A 17,492-nucleotide genomic window follows, 5' to 3' on the forward strand; every position below is an offset into this window, starting at 1 on the left:
AGAGGCCCCAGGATCCCCTATTGCCCGGGGGCCCCATGAGTAGTCAGTCCGCCCCTGACTGCTACACAATAACCTGGAACAAATCTGCAAATCTGGCACGTCAGAGAAAAGTCAGAATTCTCCATGCTTGTTCCTGGCTAGAGATTGTACTAGTTTCCCTCTTAGGGGTGGACTGACCATTTGGAAACTCGGGCACTGCCCGAGGGCCCGGGGTCAGTAGGGGGCCCCATGAGACGCCCCTGGTACCTTTTTCATAGGCTTTTTTGAGTTTGGGCAAGGACACAGGGGCGCCATGATCCTCTATTGCCCGGGGGCCCCAGGAGTTGTCAGTCCGCCCCTGTTCCCTCTAGAACATTTTTTAATCGATACCAAACATGTCTACTTTTAACCCCTTGGCGCCGGCGCCTCCCGGGCCTTTAAGGGTTTCAGAAGCCAGGAGGAGGGGCGGGGTTTTAAGGTCATGTGACCGCCGTGATTCGTCGTCACGGAGGTCACATGATTGGGAAAGGTCCCGATCGAAAGAGGAGATCGATACCTTTCCGTGAGTACCGAACGTGTTTGCTGGGAGCGCTCTCAGCACATATGTTTTTGATAATTGCACGCAAATTTGCGGCCGCTCGGCATCAAGGCCCAGAACCCGGGAGGCCGCACATTTGCATGCGGCCGGTGTGAAGAGGTTAAAAATGAGTACGCCCATGATATAGCAAAAAAAAACCTCTGGTACCCATAATTCTCCATAGGCAATGCTTTAAAAGCCTTTATAGATCATCAGATTAGAGATAGCTGTAAATTGTGGCCTGAGAACCATCGCTCTCACCTCCACGCTCACGGCGATACCTCATATGTGTGCACTCTGCTCGCATCTGCATTTGCCGGTGTGTGCTAGGCAATGGGTAGTTACATTTTTAGTTACATTTTATAATTTAAGTTTTTTTTTTGTTTTTTGGTTTTTTTTTTACTTTTTATCATGTAATTTTATTGCTCTTAGAACAAGGGGGATAACAAGCTTAAAAGTTAATAAGCATTGGCTGCCTTCATATTGTTCTCTGGAAATATTTCTTTTAAATCACAGACGATGTTTTCAACTTTCAGACTATGAAAATTCAACAATGATTCAAAGACAACAGGAGGTAATGTTATTTTATTTATCTATTTCATTTTTGTCTTTTACATTTTTTACCTAATTTTCAACCAAGAGATTATATATATATATAAAATATGGAACAACTTTGAGAGAGAGCATTTTTTTTTACTATATGCCCAGTTTCAACATATTCCTTCCAGTGGAGATCAGATCTTCCATTTTTTAATATTGAAAAAAAAAGAATCTGAAACTATGGGGTGTATTTATAAACGTTTTAAATTCACAACTAATCCTTCTAGTGACCAAAATGTTGGCTCCATCTAGTGGTCATAATGTAGTATTTTCCTGAAATACCGCATTTAGGAAAATACTGCATATGACCACTAGGTGGAGCTGAAAGTCATAGGAAATGCACATATTAAACGCATTATGGGGATTATTTTTTTAAGGCTGTGTGAATGCAGAGCATTCGTAGAGCTCTTTTTTTTTAATGTATAAATCCCTTAGCTTTCTGTAACTTGTTTTGGTGCAGACAGCATCCTAACTTTCTGTTCAAGCGGACAACGCCTTCTGTGCTGCACTCAAACACTAAGCAATGTTGTCTGCCCTGTCCAGTTTTCTTCCTGTTGGACCACAGACATATATATATATATATATATATATATATATATATATATATATATACCCTGTAAGGAGCCTCTGAATATTAGGTCCCCCTTTGTCTTACAGACAGGTAACATGTATTTTCAGCAGGCACACGTAATCAGATAACCAGTCCAAGGGCTTTGTTTTTGTTATTTATTTATTGGGGGTAAATAACTTGTATGGGGTTAGGGTAGTTGTGGGATGCTGTTAGCAACCACTTGGCGGTACCTCTAGCAGCCCACAGGACAGGATTCCCCAGAGTGTGGAGTCTGAGCCCCAGCTTGCTTGTTCACCAGGGCCCCTGATGGTGGGGATGGACTTGGAGCAGACTGGAACCAGGTTGCGGCCCCTGAGTACACCCATCTGTGGTAGAGGAATCCACCGGGGGTCTGTGCAGGTGGAGAGCCTGACGTGAAGAGGCAGAAGGCGGAAGCAGGGATGGCTGGATCTGTGCCGGATGGATGGACAGATGAGCATGGTCAGACGGGCCAGGTCGGCAACAGAGAGGTCAGCGTAGTACAAGGCAGCAGGCAGAAGAATAGTCAGGTCACTCGCCGGGGTCGGTACCAGTAGTTCAGATCAGGTAGGAATATCCAAAGAGAGGTCAAACGTAGCCAAGGGTTAGAGCAGGAGAAGTCAGCAGAGGTCAGGTCCAGGCAGGTCAGCAATGAATCTTCAGCAACAGAACACAGGAATCAGATCAGACCATACGGCAACTTGTGTCTGTGCAGGGCTGGTTTAAGTAGCCCGCTCTGCACCTGACAGGTGCAGCCTAGGTCCTAGTGCCTGCCCAGCACCGTCATAGGTGACGGGTGCGCCTGGGTCCTAGTGCCCTGCTGCCTGCATGTCTTGACAGACACCTACGCATGTGCAGACCCATGCGTCGTGATGATCCCTGACAGATGCCCAGGACATGGTCAATGTAGAACCTTGAGGACAACTTGAGTAATCACAGACTTCTAGCAAAAATTCCAGACTGTACTCCCTACAAAATAACTGTACATCCCGGCTAGCCACAAGTCCCAACTTGATTTCGGGTACTTTCGTTTTCTCTACAAACTGCCAGTGCACCTGGCTCCAACTGAGAATTCCCCAAGCAAGGGAGGAGGATAACAGCATGCTGTCCATCTGAAAGCCTGCTGAATTTTGCAATAAGCTGCAATCTCCCTTGTAGGCTTTGTGGGGTGAAAAGGGTAGAAGAACTTTGAGGACCACTGTGGCTACACTGTCTTCTTAGCAAACAACTGCAGACTATGTTTCCAGGGGAAATTGCTTTCAACAGACGGTCAGATTATCCCAAGCAGGGTTGAAGGTTGGCAGTTGCTGTGCTTCCCAAATGGCTAGCTGTGTATTGCACCTGGTTAACTCTCCCCTATAGGCTTTGGGTGGTGCTAGAGGCAGAGGTTACTCACTCAGTCCCTTAGGTCCTGCAGCATAGATGGTAACTTCTGGTCAGACCTCCTGCTGAACATGTTCCATTTGCTTGCTAGGGTGTCTCAGCCAAGCCTGGCTGAGGCTGAAGGGGGTGAGGGTTCCTCTCAGCATGCTTCCTCCTCCCTCTGTCTCTGGCACCTTCTGCTTGGACTTTCTCCCCACATGGCCAGGCTTTACGATATTTAAGGGCCATCTCCCCACCTTCTGGGCCATCTTTACCCAGGGATAGGCAGAGATCCTTTAAATATTCAGGATCTCATCTCCTGACCCCAACTAATTTCTAGAACTTACTAGAAGTTTTCAGAAGCCAGGGGGAGGTGACAGAGACTCATCCTACAGAGCCTACCAGCTAAGCTACACTGAACTTCACTTGACCGAAAATGAACTGACTTCACAGGCTAAAGTGAATAGTGAATTACATCGAAATTTAGAATTGCCTTAATTCTTCATGGCATAGATTCAACAAGATGTTGGAAACATTCCTCTGAGATTTTGGTCCATATTGGCATGATAGCACCACACAGTTGCTGCAGATTTGTCAGCTGCACATCCATGGTGTGACTCTCCCATTCCACCACATCCCAAAGGTGCTGTGTTGGATTGAGATCTGGTGACTGTAGAGGCCATTGGAGTACAGTGAACTCACTGCCATGTTCAAGAAACCAGTTTAAGATGATTTGAGCTTTGTGACATGGTGCATTATCCTGCTGGAAGTAGTCATCAGAAGATGGGTACACTGGCACCAGGTGTGGTCTTCTGCTGCTGTAGCCCATCTGCTTCAAGGTTTGATGTGTTGTGCATTCAGAGATGGTATTCTGCCTACCTTGGTTGTAATGAGTGGTTATTGGAGTTACTGTTGCCTTTTTATCATCTCAAACCCATGACTAGTGCACCCGAGATAGGTTCATCCAGACCCCACTACACCACCATTACCCTTTACCCTTCCATACCAATCCCCTTTACTTACTATACTTACAGAAAACACAACACCAATTTTGGAGTAAAATGGCCAACACGGCCTTTTATTAACAAATCAAGTTTAAACACATCAACCATTCCTTATAACAGAAAACATAAAGAGTTGTCGTTGGTCTTTGAAGGCACCCCCAAAACGATCCGAAATGCACCTGCGGACAACCATATTCCACTAGGCCTCCAGCCGCAACCAACCAGCTCGGAGACAACCATACCGTCCGCAGTGCAGCACCACCACCTTCCAGTTAAACCTCGGTTAACTGGTAATGTTCCCAGGCACACCATACCACCGATGGGTCCCACACCATTTTGTACCTCCAAGATAAGAACCGCCTCCAAAGACCAACCACAGCCCAGGAACCAAAATAACCCCCCCCCCCTAGGAGGAACACAACATTCACCAAACAGGGCGGGCGGGAGGGAAGCTCTCTCTCCCACGTCCAGCTCCCAACTGACGCCCCTCCCCAGAACACCCCACCCTAAAGTGCAGGAGACCCCACCTACACTCTCCTCTACCAACCAGATCCCCCAGCTATCTTTTACCAACTCTAAACAATCATTAACCCTCACACGTCTTCCTTCCCACTCTGGGCCTAGTCATGCCTGCCCTTCGCTAATTCTTTTCTTCTTTTATCGCTGCGGGCATTTCTTTTTCCTTTGACACCGACAAGGCATTTTCCTCCACACAACTGTCTCTCGCTTGATATTTTCTCTTTTTTCGGACCAATCTCCGTAAACCCTAGGGATGGTTCAAAATACCAGTAGATCAGCATTTTTTCAGACCAGCCTGTCTGGCACCAACAACCATGCCACGTTCAAAGTCACTTAACTCTCCTTTCTTCCCCATTGTGATGCTCGGTTTGAACTTCAGCAAGTCGTTTTCACCACGTCTAGATGCCTAAATGCTACCATGTGTTTGGCTGACAAGCAATTTTTGTTAACAAGCAATTGAACAGGTGTACCTAATAAAGTAGCTCATCAGCATGTGTATATATATATTTGTATATACACACACACACTATATGGCGAAAAGTATTGGCCCCGCCCTCCAAATCATGTGATTCAGGTGTTCCAATCCCCTCCATGGACAGAGGTGTATACAATCATCACCTAGGCATGCAGATGGCTTCTACAAACATTGGTGAAAGAATGGGTCGCTCTCAGGAGCTCAGTGACTCCAAGCGTGGTCCCGTGATAGGTGGCCACCTGGGCAATAAGTCCATCCGTGACATTTCCTGGCTACTAAATATTCCACGCTCAACTGTTAGTGGGATTATAACAAAGTGGAAGCAACTGGGAACAACAGCAACTCAGCCACCAAGTGGTAGGCCACGTCACATGACAGAGCAGGGTCAGCGCATGCTGAAGCGCACAGTGCGCAGACGTCGCCAACTGTCTGCAGAGTCAATAGCTAAAGACCTCCAAACTTCATGTGGCCTTCAGATTAGCACAACAACAGTGCATAGATAACTTCATGGAATAGGTTTCCATGGCCGAGCAGCTGCATCCAAGCCAAGCCCAAACTGGCCATAAGGCACACCGGGCATTTGCCCGGTGGGCTGGAGCTGGTGAGTTTCATATTCTGATGGAGAGTCTCGGTCTGGTGGTGGCGGGAACGAGGCAGCTAAGGCCTCGGATCTCCAGGATCTAAATCCGGCATCCTCAGGGTGCTGGCAGATTGAACGTGCTTTGCTTTGCATATCATGTGTTCATGGCGAACGGGCTGCCCTGGAGACAGAGGTTGCAGGGAAGGCAAGCAGTGAGGGCGGCTAGGACTGGGAGCCCTGAAGGGAGACCTGCACTGCCACTCTGACCCCAGAGAAGGTGAGCAGAAGTTTGCACAGCATCCAACCTCCTCTGTGCTCCGCAATGGCAGCTCAGTGGACAGGCTGACTGGGGGCCCGGAGGATGAGGACTGGCAGGAGGCGCAAGCAGCCCGGGACCACTACCCAGGACAGTCTGTCTATACCTCTTCTGTTTGCATGGAAGTTACTAGGCATTACACACGACACACCTACCCACAGACAGGGACCGGGACAGAGGGGCACAGAAGAGACTGCAGATAGGGACAGGGTCGGTGGTCTCTAATATCCCCCCATCCCCCCTTTCTCATCCCCCCTCTCTGTCCCTCATCCCCCCTTTCTCTCTCATCCCCTCTCTCCTCCACCCCTATCCTCCTCCTCTCTCATCCCCCCCTCTCTCTCTCATCCCCCCATATCTCTCATCTCCCCTCTCACTTTCACCCCCTCTCTCTCTCCTCCTCACCCCCTCTCTCACCCACCCTCATCCTCTTCTCTCATCCCCCATTCACCTCATCTCCCCCTTTCTCTCTCTCACCCCCCTTTCTCTCTCTCACCATCCCCCTTCTATCTCATTCCCCTACCCCCTCTCTCACTCATCCCCCCCTCTCTCATCCCTTCCCCCCTCCTTCCTCTCTCTCTCCCCCCCCTCTCTCTTCCCTTCCCTTCCCCCCTCCTTCCTCTCTCTCTCTCTCTCCCACCTCTCTCTCTTCCCTTCCCTTCCCCCCTCCTTCCTCTCTCTCTCTCTCTCTCTCTCACCCCCCTCTCTCATCCCCCCTCTCTCACCCCCCCTATCTCATTCCCCTACCCCCCTCTCTCACTCATCTCCCCTCTCTCTCATTCCCCCTCTCTCTCTCCTCATCCCCCCTTACCTCCCACCCCCCTCTCTCTCACCCTCATCCTCCCTCTCTCTTTCATCCCCCTCTCCCTCCCTCACCCCCCTCTCTTTCATCCCCCTCTCCCTCCCTCACTCCCCCTCTCTTTCATCCCCCTCTCCCTCCCTCACTCCCCCTCTCTTTCATCCTCCTCTCTCTCCCTCACCCCCCTCTGTCATCCCCCACCCCCTCTCTTCCTCATCTTCCCCCCTCTCTCTCATCTCCTCCTCTCCCATCCCCCCTCTGTCACTCATTCTCCCCCCTCTCTCTTGCCCCCTCTCTCTCCCTCACCCACAATCACCCCCCTCTCTTTTTCACCTCCCCCCATACCCCCTCTCTCTTAGAAACCAGTAGTTGACATTATTTGTAATTTGGTTAAAAAAAAAAAAAAAAAACTGGGCCACTCAATCTAAAATGCCCGGGCCTATTTTTATCCCAAGCGGGGCCTGATCCAAGCCTTATATCACCAAGTACAATACAAAACGTTGGATGCCGTGGTGCAAAGCACCACAAGGACTCTAGAGCAGTAGAAATGTGTTCTCTGGAGTGAACAATCACGCTTCTTTGTCTGGAAATCCAATGGACGTGTCTGGGTTTGGTGGTTGCCAGGAGAACGGTACTAGCCTGACTGCAAGTGTGAAGTTTGGTGGAGGGGGGATTATGGTGTGGGGTTGTTTTTCAGAGGTTGGACTTGGCCCCCTAGTTCCAGTGAAGTTAACTCTTAAGGCAATAATAAATTAAACTCATAAATTTCCCACATGAAAAGTCAACCTTTCACCCTTGAAAGTGCATAAACCAATTACCTTTTCATAATCTACAACCATATACCATAATCTCATATAATCAACATAATGTCCATCAAAAGTCCCACATACAAAAAAAGTCCAAAAATAAAGTCCAAAAAAAATTATAAAATTATAAAATGTGCAAATAATACTCCTCACTTCTTCAATCTTCCAACTGTGACAATGTCCAAAATTTTCCTTCAATCCAAAAAGTACCTCAAAAAAACATACTAGATATAGTGCATTATCTTTAAACAAAAATCAATAAACGTGATAGCATGCAACACACTAGTGACATAACATCACACATGTGAAGTGAAAAGAAACAACACACCACTTAACTAGTGGTCCTGTGAAACCACCACTGCAATACGTGATAATCTACAGAACACAATATGTGATCAGTGACAAATGGTGTCCAATACGTGCCACTCAGTATGTAGGATAATATACAATTACCCCCTTAAACTTTGTGCCACATACAGTTGCCTTCACTGGGGGTATGCCATCCTTGACAATAGTAGACAGTTCAATCACTTCCTCACTCAATGACGGGCATCAGGATCCCCGTTCCTCACAGGACAAATGGGAGCAGACTCAGTGGGGTAATATAAATAGTAACGTAATTTATTAATAACAGCTTACATGGTAAAATTGCCGTCCATCCTCGCTGGTCTCCGTTCTTTGCTGAGACCTTCTCCAAAATGGCCGCTCTGACGTGACGTCAGACGCTAGGCCGGAAGTTGCAGAGCGGCCATTTTGGAGAAGGTCTCAGCAGAGAACGGAGACCAGCGAGGATGGACGGCAATTTTACCATGTAAGCTGTTATTAATAAATTACGTTACTATTTATATTACCCCACTGAGTCTGCTCCCATTTGTCCTGTGAGGAACGGGGATCCTGATGCCCGTCATTGAGTGAGGAAGTGATTGAACTGTCTACTATTGTCAAGGATGGCATACCCCCAGTGAAGGCAACTGTATGTGGCACAAAGTTTAAGGGGGTAATTGTATATTATCCTACATACTGAGTGGCACGTATTGGACACCATTTGTCACTGATCACATATTGTGTTCTGTAGATTGTCACGTATTGCAGTGGTGGTTTCACAGGACCACTAGTTAAGTGGTTTGTTGTTTCTTTTCACTTCACATGTGTGATGTTATGTCACTAGTGTGTTGCATGCTATCACGTTTATTGATTTTTGTTTAAAGATAATGCACTATATCTAGTATGTTTTTTTGAGGTACTTTTTGGATTGAAGGAAAATTTTGGACATTGTCACAGTTGGAAGATTGAAGAAGTGAGGAGTATTATTTGCACATTTTATAATTTTTTTTGGACTTTATTTTTGGACTTTTTTTGTATGTGGGACTTTTGATGGACATTATGTTGATTATATGAGATTATGGTATATGGTTGTAGATTATGAAAAGGTAATTGGTTTAACTCTTAAGGCGTCAGCATACCAAGACATTTTGGACAATTTCATGCTCCCAACTTTGTGGGAAGAGTTTGGGGATGGCCCCTTCCTGTTCCAACATGACTGCACACCAGTGCACAAAGCAAGGTCCATAAAGACATGGAGGAGCCAGTTTGGGGTGGAGGAACTTGACTGGCCTGCACAGAGTCCTGACCTCAACCCCATAGAACACCTTTGGGATGAATTCGAGCGGAGACAGCAAGCCAGGCCTCCTCCCTTGACATCAGTGCCTGACCTTACAAATGTGCTTCTGGAAGAATGGTCCAACCTTCCCATAGACACCCTCCTAAACCTGGTGGACGGTCTTCCCAGAAGAGTGGAAGCTGTTATAGCTGCAAAGGGCGGGGCCAACTCAATATTGAACCCTACGGACTAAGACTGGGGGGCCATTAAAGATCATGTGCGTGGAAAGGGCGGGGCCAACTCAATATTGAACCCTACGGACTAAGAGTGGGATGCCAATAAAGTTCATGTGCATGGAAAGGCAGGCGGCCCAATACTTTAAGCAATATAGTGTGTGTGTGTGTATATATATATATGTACATATATATATACACACACACCAGGGTCGGACTGACCATTTGGAAACTCGGGCACTGCCCGAGGGCCCGGGGTCAGTAGGGGGCCCCATGAGATGCCCCTGGTACCTTTTTCATAGGCTTTTTTGAGTTTGGGCAAGGACACAGGGGCCCCATGATCCCCTATTGCCCGGGGGCCCCATGAGATGTCAGTCCGCTCCGGACACACACTGTGTGAGGGATTAGCCCAGTAGCAGGTTGTGCTTGACCCCCTGGATGGGTCAGAACACCATGAAAGCAGGTACTACATGAAAAGTTGTGCTTTATTTACAAAGTCTGGTGAACACACGGTGCATATGGTCAAAACAGCAAAAAAAATACAAACAGAAAATAAAATCTTGCCACACTGGGCATCTAACGGCAAACACAGGTTTCCTGTCTAGCTGTCTGAATACAGCCAACCGCTGCTCAGACACGGGATGTTCACACAATCCAAGATCACGCAGATTATTTCTCACCACAGGATGGTTTGGTTGCTCCCCAGGCTGTCTTACAAAGCCAACTGGTTCCAAATTGGAACATTCTCTCTATGCAGCCTGGGAGTTTTATAGAGCCCAGGGCCCTTAATTACCTACACCTGAACTCATTAGCTCATCAGTGAGCCACACAGGCTGACTACACCGCACAACAGGAGAAAGAGTCAGTGCAGAGCATGAACCTGGGACAAATATATCTCCCATCCTGGACACATCCCTTAGTTCTGCCTGACCTCCTGTCACAATATACAGTTGTGTCCAAAATTATTCAACCCCCACTGAAATTGAGTGTTTTGGCCAGTTTGACATTGCTTTTGATCATTCAGTCATCTTGCTTACATTTACATTAAAGAGGCACTTGTAGGTCAGACAAATATAACATAACAGTTATAATGAAATAACCACAAATGTCTTTTCTGTGCTCACAGCATTATCAGTTTTATTCAACCCCCAAGTGACATTCAATCTTAGTACTTAGTACAGCATCCTTTTACAGTTATAACAGCTTTTAAACGTGAAGCATAGCTTGACACAAGTGTCTTGCAGCGATCTACGGGTATCTTCGCCCATTCTTCATGGGCAAAGGCCTCCAGTTCAGTCACATTCTTAGGCTTGCGCACTGCAACTGCTTTCTTTAAGTCCCACCAGAGGTTCTCAATCGGATTTAAGTCTGGTGACTGCGATGGCCACTCCAAAATGTTCCAGCCTTTCCTCTGCAACCATGCTCTAGTGGACTTGGAGGTATGCTTGGGATCATTGTCCTGTTGAAAGGTCCAACGTCTCCCAAGCCTCAGGTGTGTGACGGACTGCATCACGTTTCCATCCAATATCTCCTGGTACTGAAGAGAATTCATGGTACCTTGCACACGCTGAAGCTTCCCTGTACCTGCAGAAGCAAAACAGCCCCAAAGCATGATTGACCCTCCACCATGCTTCACAGTAGGCAAGGTGTTCTTTTCATCATAGGCCTTGTTCTTCCTCCTCCAAACATAGCGTTGATCCATGGGCCCAAACAGTTCTAATTTTGTTTCATCAGTCCACAGAACACTATCCCACAACTTTTGTGGTTTGTCCACATGGCTTTTGGCATACTGCAGTCGACTCTTCTTATTCTTTGGAGACAGCAAGGGGGTACGCCTGGGAGTTCTGGCACGGAGGCCTTCATTACGCAGTGTGCGTCTTATTGTCTGGGCTGAAACTTCTGTACCCACATCTGACAAATCTTTTCTCAGTTCCTCAGCAGTCACACGGGGACTTCTCTCCACTCTACGCTTCAGGTAGCGCACAGCAGTCGAAGTCAGCATCTTCTTTCTGCCACGACCAGGTAGCGTTTCAACAGTGCCCTTTGCCTTGAATTTGCGAATGATGCTTCCTAAGGTGTCTCTTGGTATGTTTAACATCTTTGCAATCTTCTTATAGCCATTGCCCTTCCTGTGAAGAGAAATCACCTCTTCTCTTGTCTTCCTGGACCATTCTCTTGCCTTCACCATGTTTGTAACCACACCAGTAAATGTCTAGAAGGAGCTGAGTATCACAGTCATTTTAAAGCTGCCTAATTGGTGCTTATTATGCTTGATTGCTGCTCGGTGACATCCACAGGTGTTTTCAATACCTGATGGAAAGCACCTGTATGAACCTCTGTTCTTCAGAGTGGTAGTCTTTAAGGGGTTGAATAATTGTGGCAATGAAGAAACCACATAAGAACCATTTACTACTGTATTACATAAACAATTGATGTCATTTTAGTTGCATTTGGGTAGTTACAACGTCCTTGTAGGATTTGATTCTGAATACAATTCCAAATGTACACTATAGTCCCTAAACCCCTTTACAGCATTGGGGGTTGAATAATTTTGGACACAACTGTATATATATGTTCTTTGAAATGTTTCCGCACTTTTTTTTAAATTCTATTATCTATATATAAAAGTGCGGAAACTTTTTGGAGACTGCTGTTATGTATGTATGTGTGTGTGTATATATATAAAAAATTTTTTTTGTCTAGATACACTTAAGAGATCTACATATCAAGTTTATCAATTTTTTTTTTTCAAATTTAAACACTATGACAGGGTGAAGATTTGGTATATGCTACTGTAAATCATTCTGCGTCTTCTACGCGCAAAAAGACAGCGGGACCTTCGGAGAACCGGCCAGAACTTGCCACAGAGACTGTCTATGCTGAAGTGAGAAAGAGCTGAAGAAAAAAAGCTTTCTATGCAAAGCACCACAGTATTCTTAAAACCCAAACCAAATCACTGAAAAAAAAAAGAGCAAAAAAACTATACAGCTGTTTCACAGATACCTCTAAACTAGTAGAAATACATATCACATAGACTAAACAATGCTCAAATTACCACTACAACTCTTTTGATTTACATAGTTACATAGTTAGTCTGGCTGAAAAAAAAGACAAAAGTCCATCCAGTTCAACCATAGGAAAAAAACTTATTGGGATTGCCCAAGCCTTTTGGGCGGACGTCTTTGGCATACTGTCTAAACTTAGCACATCAACCGAACCCGACTACTGCGCTGCTTAGTCTACCCCCCTCCTGGCGTAACTAACTCACAATTTAAACTTATTCTACAAGTTGCTACAGCAGCCAAGCAGGTCATAGCTAATTCTTGGAAATCTCCCTCCCTAAGCATTGCAGTGGTTAAGAATAAAGTTACCCAAGCCATGATTCACACTAAAGTGGAAGCCACAATTCTATATACTATCCCTAAATTCCGGAATGTTTGGAACCCCTGGGGTAGAGTGTTTCCTCCCGCCTAACTTTGACGACTCACTTCTTAACCCACGATAAATACTTCATATTACTCTGGTACCATTTCCTACCGATTTCACATACTCCTTCATTTACTGCTGCTAACTGTGGAGTCACTTACCCCTTCTTACGCCTCCCCACTCTCCCTCTGACCTCCCTGACCTATTCCCCCCCCCCCTTTTTTTCCCCTCCTCTTTTTTTTTTCTCTCCCCCCTGACCCCCCTCCCCCTAACCATCCTGCATAATTCCACACTTCTATATTATGATCCCCCAATGAAACATAGGGGAGCGCGTCTATTTACTTGTTAAAATCTTGTATGTACTTAAGCTACTAGCTTTACCCACCTTTTGCTTCCTGAAATGTCATATTGTTATACCACCTTTCCCCTCCTCTCCCCTTCTTTGTATAGAAATTTTTTGTCATTGCTGCCAATTTCTGTGTTTTTATGTCTGAGAAATGTTTGTTATCAATGTATTTTCTTTTCCTCCCTGTTAAAATACCAATAAAATATTTGAACAAGAAAAAAAAGTTATAATCCTACACCCACAGTTGATCCAGAGGAAGGCAAAAAAAACCCAACAAATCATGATCCAATTTGCTCCTGCAGGGGAAAAAATTCCTTCCTGATCTCCCGAGAGACAATTGGATATATTGCCTGGATCAACTTTACCTATAAATGTTATATCCAGTTATATTCTGTGTATCCAAGAAACAATCCAGGACTTTCCTACAGCAATCCACTGAGCTGGCCACAACCAACTCTTGAGGGAGTCTTGAGTTTGCTGTCATGGTGGTGGAGGAACATATGGAGTGTCGCTTTAATAAAGAGTGAATTAAGGACACAACAGAAGTTGTGAAATACATGGGCCGCTGTCTTGGAGGTGGACACCTCTGCATTCACAAGAAAGACCATGCTGTAAGAAATAGCGAGTAGACAGGCATTTGTTACAGAAGAGAAGTGCACTGTCTTCTCTGCAACAACAAATGCCCTACCTGCCTGCTCCGTGTCTTCTCTGGGGCTGTAAACAGAGCTGCACATGCGCAGCCCAGCTTACAGTGCGCGGTCGGTCTCTGCGTGCCAGGATATCTAGCTCCTGCGCATACGCAGGACTGACATTATCCCCCACTGGCCAATGAAGAGCCCCGAAGACTGACACTCAGAAGAAGATGCCGGTGTGGGACCATTGGACGGGTAAATATTCACCCCTTAGTTCAGCTTTATTTAAAGCGCGACTCCACTTTTTGTTGAAAAAAAAACCTGATTCTATCTGCATGATCTATGTACATTGCAGAGATTTTAACAACCTTTGTTGCAGATTCTTACCTTTCGTTGCTCTAAAGAAATAGCTGTTTGTTTTGCCATGTACTGTGCAGACTTGTTCTGAATGGGAGGGTCTGATTCATTATAATCACCTGGTGCACTCTCAGTGTTCTGATTGGTCAGCTGCAGGGTCGGCATCCCTTTAGAAGTATTTAACACCTTTGGTGACAGATGTCATATGACGCCCACTCAAAACAGTGAGTGTGCCGCCCAGGGGCGGACTGACAACTCAGGGGGCCCCCGGGCAATAGGGGATCATGGGGCCCCTGTGTCCTTGCCCAAACACAAAAAATCCTTTGAAAAAGGTACCAGGGGCATCTCATGGGGCCCCCTACTGACCCTGGGCCCTAGGGCACTGCCCGAGTTTCCAAATGGTCAGTCCGCCCCTGTACGCTACGCTCAGATGTGAATGGAGCCTAAGTGGACTGATCCTGATCCCTACTGACCCCCTAGTGCCCGAGTTTCCAAATGGTCAGTCCGCCCCTGGTCCCGCCCAGCCGTCAATCTGCTATAGGCCGGGCGGGACACTCGCCGTTGTGACTGGGCACCATATGATGACCTGTCAAAATGAGACACTCACTCGGCGCATAGCGGCACGATCTGTCACCAGCTGTGTCCTCGGGACACAGCCGATGACATATCACTACCCCGGCCCGTTGCCAGTGTCATGTGACCGCTGTGACCCAAATTTTTCTTTGTGTAATTATGTGTTTTGTTCACCCATAGTCACCTATTTTACTTCTAGTGGTGTACCTAGGTTACACCTTTTTAAGTTTTGGAGGTATTCACTATTATCCACAATTTGGATGTTTTCATGTGCATTCTATTCAATAATTTTTGGTTTTGTGTATATTTATTTACAAGTTTGTACACTGTGTGGGGTATTAACATCACAGGAGTTTATTTATCACCTAGAGATAGCGCAGCACCAATTAGTCTTCAATTCCACATGTCATTTGTGTACAATAGATGGCTTCCATTCATGCCATCCATTGTATACAATTATGCTGTTAGGTGTGATTGGTCAAGGCAGTCACATGATACAGACAGGGCCAATCACAGCCCATCTGTATCATGTGGTCAGCTTTGCCCAATCACAGCTAATCACAATAGACTGAATGAATCAGTTTAATTCATTAACAATGGTTGCAAATATCAATGAAATACATCGGTATTAGCAATCATAATGTGTTAAAAAAAAAAATCCTGATCACTTGCCTGGAGTAGTTCAATGTCACTATGGTAACATTGTATTGCTTTGGTCACAGTGTGCTGAAAAATAACATAGTAAAAAAAAAAGAACAAATATAATAAAAAATAAAAAAAATAATAGAAACATTTGAAAAAAAAAATACAAATTCAATTATTATTATTATTTTCACCAAAGAAATGTAGCAGAATACATTTTGCCCTCAATGTATGAAGAAATGTTATTTATTTGCAAAATTTTATAACAGAAACGAAGAAAAGAGCGTTTTTTGTCAAAAGTTTTCAGGTGTTTTTTGTTTTATTTAGCAAAAAATAAAAAAAAAAACTCAGTGGTGATTAAATACCACCAAAAGAAAGCTCTATTTGTGTGAAAAAAGTATAAAAATGCCGTATGGGTACAGTGTTGCATGACCGCGCAATTGTCATTCAAAGTGCGACAGCTCTGAAAGCTGAAAATTGGCCTGGGCAGGAAGGGGGTAGAAGTGCCCTATACTGAAATTAAAGCAATTTTAGTCAGTCAAAATGTATTTCTTTTTTAAAGAATAACAAGCAAGTCATACTTACCTGCTCTGTGCAGTGGATTTGTACTGAACAGCCTCGATCCTCCTCTTCTCAGGTCCCCCACCAGCATTCCTGGCCCCTCCCTCCTGCTGAGTGCCCCTCACAGCAAGCAGCTTCTTATGGGGGCTCCCAAGCAGGTTCAGTAGTGAACAACTGCTCTGCATGTTCATTCACAAAGCCACGGCTTTGCCCTTCTCTTTCCTCATTGGTTCACTGGTTGTGATTGACAGCAGAAGGAGCCAATGGCTCTAGCTTCTGTCTCATCCAATGAGGAGGGAGAGTCCCCAGACAGCCAAGGCTCTCGTGCACCTTGCTGGATCACGAAACACCCCTGGCTGTGCTAATAGGGTATCTGGAGCCATAAAGAGGTTGACCATTAGGTTTCATTATGTACAAAGTTCTTTCTACAGGTGTACCTCGACGAACGCCTCGGTTAACGTCATTTTCAGTTTACGAATGAAAATCCATTGAAAATAACGCCTCGGTTTACTAATTTTTTTTTAAAAAATTTCCCAATACGAAGTGTATGTCGGTGCCGATTTTTAGATGCATTTTTTTCTTCACTATAGCTCACAGAATTAGCTGTCACTTTCCCCGGAGCTAAAGGATACTTTGTTTCTTTTATCTCAGGAAACAAACTAAAAGGAAACATTGTTTATATCACGTACCTGGTGATGGAGGCCAATGGAGAGAGGGCTTCCCTTGCGGCTAAGTTCCAGACTCCCCTGAGAGTGGGACAGCGGGAGTCAGGCCCAAAGTTGCACAGGTCACCTTTAGGAGTGCTGGTTGGTGGTCCACTCAGAAGCACAGCTGGTGCACGGAGATAGGTCTGCAGACAGGAGGCGCCTGTGCGTGGTATGCAAGCCCTTCTGGGATTTAGATGTTTATTGGGTAGTCGGTTCAAGCCATGGTCAGGTACCAGGTGGGAATCAGAGCAGACGTAGTAAGATGGGGTAGCTGAGGTCATTCACAGAGGAGCGAGAGAGAGAGTATCTGTAAGCCAAGCCGAGGTCAGATCAGGAATAAGGCAGAGTAGTCAGGTCCAGGAGCAAGCCGAGTCGGCAACAGGAAATCACAGGTCAGAATCACAGGAACCAGGAACAGGGCACGGGGAGCTAGAGATCATCCAGCAACTAGAGGAAGTGATGAGCCTCCTTATAAAGGCACCAAACTGAGGCTGATGTGTACTTCTGCGGCCATGCAGAGTACTGACAGAAATGCCAGATCTTCCAGAACTTCTGCCGTGGACAGGACCCTGACAGTTTATTTTATCTCAGGAAACAAACTAAAAGGAAACATTGTTTCTTTTAACTCGGGGAAATAAACTAAAAGGAAACATTTTCTTTTAGCTGGGTGGAAAGTGACAGCTGATTCTCTGAGCTATAGTAAAGGAAAAAAAAATTACATTTAAAACCCGCCACTGACTTATAGTGACAAATACTTTTTTTAAACTTTTTTTCTGACCTCCGGGAAAGGATTAATTGGTTTTCAATGCATT

At 45.6% G+C, this 17,492-nt stretch overlaps 1 protein-coding gene across 1 annotated transcript in view; it reads left to right on the forward strand.

The window, feature by feature from the left end:
• The window catches only part of LOC149448973 (uncharacterized), a 54,962-nt gene extending 42,627 nt beyond the window's left edge, over positions 1-12,335 (forward strand). The window contains exons 9-10 of the mRNA XM_089694025.1: positions 1,093-1,130; positions 12,207-12,335. Of these exons, the coding sequence (XP_089550151.1) occupies positions 1,093-1,130; positions 12,207-12,335 (167 nt within the window). The remainder of the gene's footprint in view (positions 1-1,092; positions 1,131-12,206) is intronic.
• The last annotated feature ends 5,157 nt before the right edge of the window (positions 12,336-17,492 follow it).

This window comes from Staurois parvus, unplaced genomic scaffold, assembly GCF_062004578.1.
Source record: "Staurois parvus isolate SC_StPar_1 unplaced genomic scaffold, SC_StPar_1.0 ptg000647l, whole genome shotgun sequence".
Classification (NCBI taxonomy): domain Eukaryota; kingdom Metazoa; phylum Chordata; class Amphibia; order Anura; family Ranidae; genus Staurois; species Staurois parvus.